A 13666-nucleotide genomic window follows, 5' to 3' on the forward strand; every position below is an offset into this window, starting at 1 on the left:
TGTCCATGAATAAAATCTTAGAAAATATTACCACTTGTGAGTAATATGGGCATGGATGGGTAGATTAGAGTAGGACCTTAAAAAGAAACAGATGATGGCCAAGAAAGAGAGAGCAAATGATCAACAGTCAAAAGGGATGCTTTCAGATAAATTTGTTTCAATGCCCTACAAATGAACTTATCCTACCAAACACAATTGTAATACCCACATTATAGATATGTTGAATCTCCTTTTCTATGTATTTGATTTCATTCACTTCAACAAGTACTTCTGAACACATTTCCCCTGAATTTCTACCAAGAGCTAGATATTGTGAGAAATGTCAAGTTGGAAACACAGGATTCCTTATAATCTAATGGAGGAGACAGTGCCATTAAATATTATAATGAAGGAAATCAAGAGACTGACAGGAATTTCAAGAAGATAAAATGGTTTAGAATTGTATTTTAAAGATAAATTAAAAGAACCAAGACTTCTCTATGGGATTTGACCACTAGATTATTAAGTTTTAGTGGAAAGTGGGAACAGGAACCCTATTGCTGTGGTTGGAAGAGTGAATGGGAGCGAAGACATGGAGATGGAATAAACTCCTGTTTCTAGTAATTTGATTGTCACAAAAAGAAATAAGGCTTGGTATTAACTACATTGAGACAGGTTTAAAGAGGGATTGTTTCTCATATAAAAGACTTTGATGTGTGTTCTTATCTACAACTAACTCAGAAAGTCAGACTTAGATTGTCCTATGCTTTAAAAAATTACATTTTGATTTATTACCATATAAAAATTGATAGTAATACAAATGACCATTGTCTTAGATTGTGCCAGTTTTTGTAAATACTTGAATAATTACAGCAATCTTCTTCCAGGACTGAATATATTTGCTCTAGTCTGCATCTTTCCTCAGTGGTGCCACATTGTCTATCCTTCATTTTAAAGATATTTACTCCCTTGTCCTTTTTTTATTATTGTTTCTTCAAGTTTTCAACTAATTTTCCCGGCTACTCATTCCATCCAGCATCTCATATACAAATATTGAAATATCTATAGAGCTGAGGTTTGATGTATAGCTGATTTACTATTAATTAAAGAATAAATTCTTTGATTTTTTTTAGACTAAAGCAAATTTGTTGCTGTTCAGTGACTTAGTCATGTCTCTTTGCCACCACATGGACTGCAGCAGCCCAGGTTTCCCTATCCCTCACCACCTCCAGGAGTTTGCTCAAACTCACATCCACTGAGTCAGTGATGCCATCCAACCATCTTGTCTTCTGTTGTTCCTGTCTCCTTCTGCAACCAATGTTTCCCAGCATCAGGGTCTTTTCCAATGAGTCAACTCTATGCATTAGGTGGCCAGAGTATTGTAGCTTCAGCATCAGTCTTTCTAATGAACATTCAGGGTTGATTTCCTTTAGGACTGACTGGTTTGATCTCCTTGCGGTCCAAGGGATTCTCAAGAGTCTTGTCCAACACCACAGTTCAAAAGCATTGATTCTTCAATGTTCAGCCTTCTTTATGGTCCAACATCTCACATGACTACTGGAAAAACTATAGCTTTGACTCTACAGAACTTTGTTGGCAAAGTATGTCTCTGCTTCTTAATACACTATCTAGGTTTCTCACAACTTTTCTTCCAAGGAGCAAGAGTTTTAATTTCATGGCTGCAGTCACCATCTGCAGTGATTTTGGACCCCAAGATAATAAAGTCTGTCACTGTTTCCCCATCTATTTGCCATGAAGTAATGGGACTAGATGCCATGATCTTAGTTTTTTGAATGCTGAGTTTTAAGCCAGCTTTTTCACTCTCCTCTTTCATTTTCATCAAGAGGCTGTTTAGTTCCTCTTCGCTTTCTGCCATAAAGGTGGCATCATCTGCATAACTGAGGTTACTGATATTTCTTCCTGCAATCCTGACTCTAGCTTGTGTTTCATCCAGCCTGGCATTTCACATGATGTACTCTGCTTATAAGTTAAATAAGCACCATGACAATATACAGCCTTAACATGCTCCTTTTACAATTTGGAACCTGCCCATTGTTCCATGTCCGGTTCTGTTACTTCAGAACACATCTTTTGCTTTTTTTCTAAGTCATATTGCTAATTACATAATATGGTAAATGAGAAAAAGGGTACCACATATTATATGCAATAGGACAAGACAGAAGAACTGGAAAATATGCTTTCAGATAAGTTCTGTGCCAATGTTTTCATGATTCTCTTGAAAAATGGCTAAAATTATCTGATACAAAATACTACCATGCATAATGAGCAAAACAAATCTTCGGTATTTGTATATTCACTCAAGGTAACAAATTTATTTTGAGTTGTCTGTCTAAGGGCAAAGCACCATTTGAGGCAATTTGGGGAATACCAGAATGACAGAGATGGGGTAACTTAGGGAGGAAGTGAGACGAAGATTGATGAGTATCTTACAGGAAGTGCAAACAAATAAAAAACAATTGACTGTCATGGTTAAGGAGATTTCTATAAGGATGTGACATACACAATTCATTTAAAAAACTGATTAGGATGTTAAGAGTTGGAGCTGGCAAACATCACATTCTAGGAATAGAGATTACCATGAGCAAAGAAAATAGATCCTCCCAAATCACAAGCATCTGATGTGACTGGAATATGGTGCTAAAGATTGAAATAGGATTTCCTTAGGCAGAATGGAAATAGTGAAAGGTATTTGAGGTAAAAAGAACAAAATTCAGACAGAAAAATTAAAAGATGACAGAAGGAAAAGGCCAGAAAATGGTGATTTGTGTTAGACGTGAGAGATTACCCTTAAGGTATAGCATGCAGTCAGCAGGCAGAGGGACATCTTCTCTTTTGAAAGCACCTTCACCCCACGCAAACAACAAACAGCACAGTTAATGCAACCAACCCACCCTTTTCTTACCATATCATCTCTCTTACTAATTTCTGATCATTTACCATCACATTCATAGCTATGATTACAGACTACATTAGAGGCCTTTGGTGCTTTACATCTCATCCACTGGACCAGTCTCTGATTCCAGCTGTTGTTCCTGGGGCCAATTCCATGTCCTCCAAAGACATGCCACCTCGAGTGCATTTCATGCTTCATTCTGTTATCCCTTCTCAGGGCCTGCTCCAAGTCTCTGTGAGATTCTCAGGTCAAGCACAAAGAGCCTGCAAGCTCTGGAAACTCAACACCACTAGAAGCCACCCTCATCCAATGGGGATGGGGGCTACTGGATAAAATTCTCAGCTTCCATCTACTGATCAGACAATTCTGGGAGACATTCTGTCCCTTCTCAGAGGTCCTTTAGCAACTGATGCCTATAGTGGCAACCTCAATAATATATCAGTTCCTCCTTTCCTGCCTGTTCTTTTATGCTTGAGGTTCTTTTACACTTGCTGCTAGTAATTACCTCTCAAAAAAATGACCTGAATAAAGTCCTCAGTCTTTGGATCTGCTTTCAGGAGAATCCAATACATAGTAGTACATGCATCTGGTGTTAGTGCCGTTTGCTCACATAGCAGGTAACAGACTCCCCTGATGTCTTATGTAACTGCCCATTGATGATCGCGCTTTGCCACTTTTTGCAAAACACTCAGTTTAAAATTCTGCCATCTCCTGCATTACGGCTAGCTGTGAAAGAGGAAATGAGATAAAACTAAATGAACATGGGGACAAGCTATGGAAGACACTGAACGCTATGATAAGAAATTTCCTTTATATGTTCTGACATATTCATATGGAATTTTTTTCATTGAAATTGCACAGTCATCAATATCCATGTGTAATAACTAAGGAGGATCTATCTTGTTTATTTCTATACTATGTTCCTGCCAAGTGAAACAATTCATTCCTTTCACGTGGGTGAAAACCTTTAAAGAAGAATCCAGCATGCCAGTGTGAAAATAGGACAATCTTAGAAGCCACAGCACTTAAAGCTAAAGTTAGTGAGAGGACAATAGGAGTCAGAGGTATGTATTTTCAATAAATATCTGTTTGTGGTCAGGAATGAAATCTGCCAAGCACAAAACTAAATTGAGGGGTTTTCTACCTTTTCTCACTACAGTTTAATAGAGGCTTTGAGACATCAATTTTTCTATTTCCCACTGATGTAAATGGTTTGAGATCTCAAATAAAATACTATATTTCTCTACAGTGGAAACCCAAAGGGGGACCTATGTCTTAAAACTGTGAGAAAACCCTGCACACACTCACACCCCTACCAAATAAGGGAAGACAAAAATTGTGAGTAGAAGAGGAGTGAAAAGAAAAGAAAATGTTCTAGTAAAGAATCATCCTCAGGAAACCATAAAACTTATATTTGTGTATATAAATGTCATTTTAAGTCAAGTAGCAAAATATGACTTTTAAAACTCAATTAATTATATAACATAGGAATAATGCAATAATTAATTCAGCATATACATGCTGTGCCAGCTTAATGAGATGTGTATCTTATGGATACTTATTATTTGATGATGAGAATGATAAGGAGGAGGTATAAGAACCTACATATATTTTTATGAGTAGGCCCTGGTACTCCCAACAAAATTCTAAAAGAGATGGGAACACCAGACCACCTGACCTGCCTCCTGAGAAATCTGTATGCAGGTCAAGAAGCAATAATAAGAACTGGACATGGAACAACAGACTGGTTCCAAATTGGGAAAGGAGTACATCAAGGCTGTATAATGTCACCCTGCTTATTTAACTTATATGCAGAGTACATCATGAGAAATGCTGGGCTGGATGAAGCACAAGCTGGAATCAAGATTTCTGGGAGAGATATCAATAACCTCCGATACGCAGATGACACCACCCTTATGGCAGAAAGTGAAAAGGAACTAAACAGCGTCTTGATGAAAGTGAAAGAGGAGAGTGAAAAAGCTGACTTAAAACTCAACATTCAGAAAACTAAGATCATGGAACCCGGTCTCATCACTTCATGGCAAAAAGATGGGGAAACAATGGAAACAATGACAGACTAACTTTTGGGCTCCAAAATCACTGCAGATGGTAACCGCAGCCATGAAATTAAAAGACGCTTGTTCCTTTTAAGAAAAGTTATGACCAACCTAGACAGCATATTAAAAAAAAGCAGAGATATTACTTTGCCAACAAAGGTCTGTCAAGGCTATGGTTTTTCCTGTGGTCATGTATGGATGTGAGAGTTGGACTATCAAGAAGCTGAGCGCCGAAGAATTGATGCTTTTGAACTGTGGTGTTGGAGAAGACTCTTGAGAGTCCCTTGGACTGCAAGGAGATCCAACCAGTCCATTCTAAAGGAAATCAGACCTGAATATTCATTGGAAGGAATGATGCTGAAGCTGAAGCTCCAGCACTTTGGCCACCTCATGTGAAGAGTTGACTCACTGGAAAAGACTCTGATACTGGGAGGGACTGGGGGCAGGAGGAGAAGGGGATGACAGAGGATGAGATGGCTGGATGGCATCACGGACTTGATGGACGTGAGTCTGAGTGAACTCCGGGAGATGGTGATGAACAGGGAGGCCTGGCGTGCTGCGATTCATGGGGTCGCAAAGAGTCGGACACGACTGAGCGACTGAACTGAACTGAACTGAGCTGAAACCTCAGCTCTACCGTTTGCTGGGTAAACTGACTCACCTGAGGGATTCTGATAGTAATGCTATCGCATTGTTTCCTTTTTCAGGGATAAAATCCAATAATGTAACTACTACAGTGGTCAGAGAGCTATGGAAAGCATTTGCTAAATGAGAGATGCTGTTATAACTATCATTTTAAGGATTTAAAATCCATTGTGAAGAAAAAGCCACTAAATAAGAGAAACACAAACAGAATATGGTTACTGCTTTAAAACAACTATCAATGCTATAAGTGCTCCAGGAAGAAAAAAAGAAGAATTCTAACTGATAAAAATGGCAAAGGTTTCATGGCAGAAGTAGCATTCATATCTGTTTTAAACTTTCTCAATCAATTAGGAGTTATATAGGGAATAAGCAGAACAAGTCAGGCACCAAGTTAAACAATCCTTATATACAACGATGCATATGTGTCTGTAGGTAGAGATGGAAGTGTTGGGAAATTTAGTGATGAGTAAATACACCATCCAGAGGAAAGGTTAATGTGCTGGTGTGGTGAGGAGGAAAAACTAAAGGAAGAAAGCAAAAGAAGAATTATGAGAATTAAGTTGGGGCCAAATTACACAGAAGCTAAAACACAATGCCCATGACTTTTGTCTTTGTTCTTTAGTACAACAGCCAATGAAATCACAGAGCAAGAAAAGACAAATTATTTATTTGAAACAAAGGAACAATAAGTTACATGTAAGACATTTATCTATGTTACTCCAAAACGTATAATCTGCTTCTTCCCAGCTATGCCTAAGCAATCTATCTCATTCATTGCAGATGACACGGATCCTCTGAGCTAAAATGTTTCTGTATCGTCAATGGACAGGCTATGGGTAAACAAATGAATTCAAATGAATCAGCAGAGAGATGGGCTTTATTTTTTTTAACTAAAAACAAACAAACAAACAAAAACCCACAGATCTAGAACAAGAATATTAAACATTCTGAAGAAAAACATTGTAAGGGTAGGGGCTTCCTCCTTCCTGCGTGAAAAGTATATAGAAGATGCTTAAAATCAACTGCCTAACAAATTTTGCAAGAAGAAGAAGAGGTGGAGATGACTCATGTTGCTTAGCTTTTATTATTGCCACAAGCATAAACATCACGATGGAAAATGAAATTCTTGGGAAGGCAAGCAAGGATCCTGAGAACAAATCATAGCAACTGCCTCAGCTCACATTGAAGACCATGGATGTCTCCAAAGACAGCTCCTGACAATCCCATCTTCCTATATACACACTCCACTTTTCCCGTAAGAGAATGTTTTTGCTTGTTCCTGTTGACCTGGAGCAGAACTTGTAGTATTCTGATCAATAGAATGTGGAGGAAATGATATCCTGGTGACTTTTGAGCTCAGGCATTAAGAGGGCCTGCAACTTCCATCTTTCTTCTCTTGGATCCTTGAACCAGCATGTAAGAAATCCAGACTCGCATGCTAGAGAGAAGCCACATGAATGGGGACTTGGGAGATTAGACACCACATGGAGAGAGGGAAAAAGAAGCAGCACTGATGTCTCAAATACTGAGCCCTGAATCCAGACATCATTTTAACTACCAGCACATGGGAGACTGCAAGTGAAAATGCTATAGAAAGGGACCCCCTGACATCCCTACACAGCCAACCCATGGAATCATGAAACAATAAAGTGGTTGCTATTATTCTTGGTGCTTCGTTAAACAGCAATATTTAACCAAAAAATAATAAGATATGGACCTGTGAAACCACAGGAAATTTTCATAACTCTGGAACAGAGCAGTTCTCTATGAGCCTACTATTACACCCTTTTACTATGAAGTATTAATAACCCCATGCTCTTTCCCTATCTCACTGATGATGTGGGGTTGAAATCAAAGTATGATTTTGAGATAAAATATAAGGTTCCTGGTTAAATTTGAATTTCAGATAAATACAGCTTTTTAAAATATATATATATATATATGTATGTATGTATAATTATGTTCCCATGCAATATTTGTTTGCTGTTAATCTGAAATTCAAATTTAACTGGGCATCCTGTACTTTGATTTGCTAAATCTGGTAATCCTACCCACAAAGGATTGCTTTATCTTTTTTTTTTTAAGATAAATAATGATTCCAAAAGCTTTGGAGGTATAAATGTACATCAATTCTTTGTGCATAACGTTGTTGAAGGCAGTCTAGAGATACTGGAATGAAAAACACAGTTGTTAAAAGCTCATAGTAACAAATTTTTCAAGTTCTGGGAAGAGCAGATGGGGTAGAATCCTGAAGACAGAGAATGAAAATTACACAGCTAACCGGGAGGATAGTCGTGGGGGTGAGAATTCCTGAGCTGGGTGTAGGTTATGGCTGGGTATTGGTTCGGTGTTCCTTCCTCAGGCAGGTCGCCTCACCCTAATGGCCTGCTTTCTCGTCTGCATCTTAAGACAGGTGGTGCTAAGTTCCTTTCAGCTCTAAGATTTCATGATTTTAAGTGCTGATAGTAGACATAGGATTTGCATTCAGATCAAAAACTTGAGAAACTGGAATTTCCCCAGCCTTCAAAATTGTGCTTTTACACAGCAAATAATACCTGGCTGAGGATCCCTATTTGTTCTATTTCCAAATCTACTTCTGAATTAAAAGATTGTTCAGGCCATTTTACTACATCTTCCCACTAAACCACAATAATATATTGCATTAAAAGCTTATGAGTGAAACATTTTTGCCCTTCTTTTATAAGTTAATGGTGACCAAGTTAAAGCTGTATGTGCAAAAGAACTCCAGTTATTAAATAGCAGAAAGGAACAGAAAGCAAAAGTCTTAAAAAATGACTAAGTCTTCATATTTCTGGAGGAATAAAAATATAACTTATGACATATACTAGACTTCTCTTATACTTAATAAATCCTTTCTAATCCTATGTTCCTGATAGCCTAAGGTTAAAAGGAGCCTTAAACAAGAATTAATTTCTGAAGCATCCTGAAGAGTTAGAAGGGGAAATTGGTAAGGTCTCCAAATGACTAGCTGTTTCCTCTAAACATTTGGATAATAAACTCAGATTTTCATCTAATATAATCAATTTACCAACAGTCTCTAAAAATTTACTATGTTCCAGGCACTCGGAGGCATTTCATTTCAACCTCATAGCCCTATCATGTATTATTAATTCCATTTTCTGGGTCTGGAGAGGCTTAGAAAGGTGAAATCTGTTCCTGAGATCTCATAACTGATGACAGCAGGGCCAGCATTTGAAAGTAACCCTGCCTGATATTGTCACTTTCTTCTACTTTATGTTTGCTACAAAAATGGGTGAGTTATGTAAATGTGGAAAGTATATTTTCACTGTTCTTGCTCTGTGTTCTAAATTAATTTGAAAAGAAAAAAAAAAAAAGGTTCCTTCTACTTGGTGTTTGTCTCCATATCTTTCTCTTCACTCACCTGTCTGCGAAGGTCTCTTGTCTTCTTACACATATTTTCTATTGCAATATTGAGGGTATTACTCCTTTCCTTTTTTCCAGTCTGCAAGGGAGAAAAAAAAATGGTATAAGCAATGGTATTGAATTACTCTTTATCACTTAGCAATCTGCTTTCTAAATTTCCTGAAAATAACAGCTTGAACATTCAAGAATAGGTCTCAAAACTGCTATGATACTGCATATGATTCATGAGTACTTCACTGAAGAGTAAGTTTGAATGGTGATTAAAGTTCACATTATTTTCTTCTTTAAGCTTCTGTAATATTTTTGATATAGGGTTGGGCTGCATTCAGTGTGGCAGTAGGCAGAGCATTATCTCCAAGAAACCATGATCTTCATTCTTAACAAGTTGACTCTTTAACTGCAGCATGCAATTAGCTTAAAAGCATTAGATGCCCAATTTGTCAACTTCTGTGGGAGTTTCTGAAGTCATTTTCGTGGGGTATTGTGTAAGTTATGCAGAGCCATATTGGAGTTTTGCTAAACACTAAATAAAATATGCAGTGCAAATTCATACAATTTGCAAAAGTTGACCACAAATTTAGCTGACAATATTCCAAGAACAAATTGTTTCAAGTAAAAACTGGACGCTGTTTTTGGCTCTTTGGGATAATTTGTGCAACACCTTCTTGTCCTTTAAGCCGAACAGTTCTATTGTATCCTTAACCTAAATCTTTAGGCTATTAAGCACATAGAGAGTCACCTTGGTTGGTATTTTCTACATATTACTTTTGTGGGAGACAACTGAATTGAATCTAATCATACTTTTCTAGTGATATCTTATATAAAAGAGATTGAAAAAAAATCATTATGTGTTTCACCTCTAGGAATATTGCTACTATTTAAAATTACAAACTAAAAGGGCTCTTGACAGGAGACCTTGAAAATCAGGAAAGCAAGTTTAAGCAGCTGATAACTGAAGGAGTTTACATCATGGATGGTATGAAAGGGCATTGAGAGGAAGCATAGAACATTAGGCAATCTGCCATACACTGCTCCCAATGACTGAACTCATATATGAATCCATATCTCCAAGTGGAAAGACTCCTTTATAAGAAGTTCAAAACCATCTATACTCTACCCATATCTGTGTTTTTAGTCCAATCTTCTGCCACATCATTTTAAGTCCTATTCTTTACAGTAACAATATTTCTATACATTTCTCTCTCTTCTCCCAAGTTCTTAGATATATCTTTGACTGAAGCAAGTGTCTCCCCATATCATTTTCTATTAAAATCCTACCTGTTTCATAATGGTTTCCACTCAGAGTTACCCCCCAATACCTATGCTCAAAAGTAAGCCCTCACTTCTGCTTGTTCTGATAAAATGTTCTGATAGCATTTTTAAAATTTCCCAAAATGCTCATTTTGTTTCTGTACAGGTTAATCACCTTTACAATAATGTTAGAATCTTGATGTTGGCAAATATATCTTTTTTTTTTTTAATTCTTGAAAGTAACTTATATGCTGCTGCTGCTACTAAGTAGCTTCAGTCATGTCCGACTCTGTGCGACCCCATAGACAGCAACCCACTAGGCTCCACTGTCCCTGGGATTCTCCAGGCAAGAACACTTGAGTGGGTTGCCATTTCCTTCTCCAATGCATGAAAGTGAAAGGTGAAAGTGAAGTCGCTCAGTCATGTTCTACTCTTCATGACCCCATGGACTGCAGCCCACCAGGCTCCTCCGTCCATGGTATTTTCCAGGCAAGAGTACTGGAGTGGGGTGCTATCGCCTTCTCCAAATTTATTAAATAGTATTGACTAATTTATAAATAAACAACTTGATTCAAAACACAACATAGTTTTATTAAGAACCTACTATAAGAGATTTTAGAATCTGCTCATCAAGGCACAACTAAAATCCTCTGATAGCCAAGGTTGCTGGTACCCATGTAAACCTCAGTTAGATCTAGCTTTGCTCAGCAGTAACATTACTGATATTTATGATTCAAAAGCATTATCATTTAAGCCCCTTCAGTACACAGAAAGTTATGGGGCATCCACAGACCAGTCTACTAAATTCCAGTAACAATGCTCAGGCACTATGACAGCCAACAATTGACCCCACACATCTACAGATACCTCGTGGGGGAAACACAGTAGGTTATTAAGCCCTTTACCACATTTTCTTTTTGAGAGTGAGTATACAGTGTGTGCATGATGGACACTGTCTCCAATGAATGAAGTGGGGAAAGGAAGAAGGGAGAAAGTAGGAGAGATAAATATAATTCTAAATGTCAGAGCAGTAAGGCCATGGTGGCAATTACTTGGATTGCCACCAGTACAGTAGGCTATAAGACAGTTTCAATTTTACCTAAAGAATCTATCCCTTATTCTCTAGTTTAATGCAATGTTAGCTCTTGATTATCTCTTTCCACTTCACAAAAGCAGACACCGTCAGTCGGAGGAAGGAATAGGACAGACCAAGAGACACCTCCCACCCCAACACACACAGGCATCAGGAATAACACGAAAGATTTCTGTGGTGTTGGTCATAAAAACTCACTAGTTTCTGTGATATGATTCATCAGAACAATTAAAAGATGTCAAATTTCTCAGAGTTAACAGCAATGACATAGAAAACTTTAACAAAGGATGACAGTGGGTGACAGCATAAAGCGATTAAATAAGGACTACAAAGATGATTTCCTAATTTCTCCTCAGAGTTTCCCCTTAGTTTAAAAGGTTTAATTGGGTCAAAGACATTTTGTTCTCCAGATAATAAAAAACAGTCACTATAATTCAAGCAATATAAAGCTTTCCTTTCTCTCATCCCTGGGTTCCCATCCCCATCCCCGACATTTCTTCTCTTTCACTCCCAGCTTTTTATGGGGTCCTTGCTCTGTTTATACAGATTTATTTGGCTCAGTCAAGCCATTTTATGCCTCTTTAATCCTTTTGCATGGCATAAAAATAAATAAAGCAAGAAGAAATAGCCCCATCCTACTTAAAAGCCCTCATTCCTTCTGTTTTCAAAGCCGCAACAAATCATCAAGCAATGAGCTGGGACTGAAGGTGAATTGTGTGTGCTGAAGTAAGGGACCGAAAGGGCAGGATATTAAAACATAATCACAGCTAACAGTCAAGAGCTGCCTGTATTCCCAATGCTCAGAAGAGAAGCTGCCCCTCAAAGGAAGCTTTAACGGAACATTTAGGGTCAGCACAGTCCTACTAATGGAAAAATGTACCACTTACAGTAAAAGGCGAGGAGAAAAACTCGGAAAACACAGCACAGATCAGCACTGTACAGGGAAAGCAATCATATTCTTCATCAGTAAATACACTGCCAGGAAAGACTATCTCAAAAAGAACAGTTTTACACGGTTCAGTACAGGATACAGGATGCTTGGGGCTGGTGCACTGGGATGACCCAGAGAGATGATATGGGGAGGGTGGTGGGAGGGGGGTTCAGGATAGGGAACTCATGTACACCCGTGGTGGATTCATGTTAATGTACAGCAAAACTAATACAGTATTGTAAAGTAAAAATAAAATAAAATAAAGAGCCAAAAAAAAAAAAAAAGCCAACACAAGTAAAAACAAAAAAAACAGTTGAGTACAGACTTCATTCAATGAAACTCCATTATTTTATTATTGAATATAATAATTTTATTATGAATATTATAACTTTGTGAATGCTATAATATAAATAGTCATAATATTATGAATATTTTGACTGAGCAAAATAAATCTGGATAAACCGAGCAAGGACCCAATAAAACGTTGGGGTGCAAGAGAAGAAAGGTAGGGTAAGGGGATGGAAACACAGGAAAGAGAAAAAGGAAACCTGCCCCAATGTGATCTAGCCATATAAATCTTCATTATGAGTCTTCCAGTGAATTCCGTTTAACCATTGCTCCCATACAACTACCGCAGTCAATTACACTCTCTCATGTGGTTCCCTAAAGCTACCTACATATTTGGAAAACATCGCTACATAAATAAACTCTCCTTGAATTATCTGAGTTTGAGTGTTTCATCTGTATCATGTTTGGGACCCTGGCTAGGGAGGACTTTCTAACACTGCATTGTTCAATATGATAGCTAACAGTCATATGTGGCTATTCAAATTAAATAGTATTAAAAATTTGATTCTTCAGTTTATTTTAAAATGAACAATAGCCACATGTGTCTAGTGGCTTCTGTATTGTACAGCACAGATACCTATCTCTTATCTCAGAAAGCTGTATTCAACAGCACTGTTCCAAAATATACCTTTGTTTATTCAAATGTATAATGAGTTCCTACTTTTTCACAAGTCACCTTTTATTTGAGAATAAAATAATGAGCAAGAAATAAACAAACAAACAAACAACAACAACAACTCTCAAGGTGTAAAGCAAAGAAACTAGAGATCTAATTCTGTCCTCTTTGTTCCCAAAATCTTCCCTCTACTCCCATTTCTCATGGAATTAAGAACAAACTTTTGATCACAGTGTTCAAAGTCCCACAGGATCTACTCCCATATTTATTCATCAAACATTAATGAGATACGTTAATGAATCTTTTATTTTCTAGGCAATACACAATCACAGCTTGGGAACTCAGAGCAGATGAGATACAGATAGAATTTTATTTCAAATATACCAGTCTGGCTAGAGTTTGAAGAATGTACTGATATTTGAGGAGA

The 13666-nt window shown here is 37.5% G+C and overlaps 1 protein-coding gene across 2 annotated transcripts in view; it reads right to left on the reverse strand.

Moving 5' to 3' along the window:
• CTNNA3 (catenin alpha 3) overlaps positions 1–13666 on the reverse strand; it is a 1891866-nt gene that overhangs the window by 903305 nt on the left and 974895 nt on the right. For both annotated transcript variants that reach the window (XM_069571817.1, XM_069571818.1), the window contains exon 8: positions 8999–9079. In XM_069571817.1, coding sequence (XP_069427918.1) covers positions 8999–9079 — 81 coding nt within the window. The remainder of the gene's footprint in view (positions 1–8998; positions 9080–13666) is intronic.

Source organism: Ovis canadensis, chromosome 25, assembly GCF_042477335.2.
Source record: "Ovis canadensis isolate MfBH-ARS-UI-01 breed Bighorn chromosome 25, ARS-UI_OviCan_v2, whole genome shotgun sequence".
Taxonomy (NCBI): Eukaryota; Metazoa; Chordata; class Mammalia; order Artiodactyla; family Bovidae; genus Ovis; species Ovis canadensis.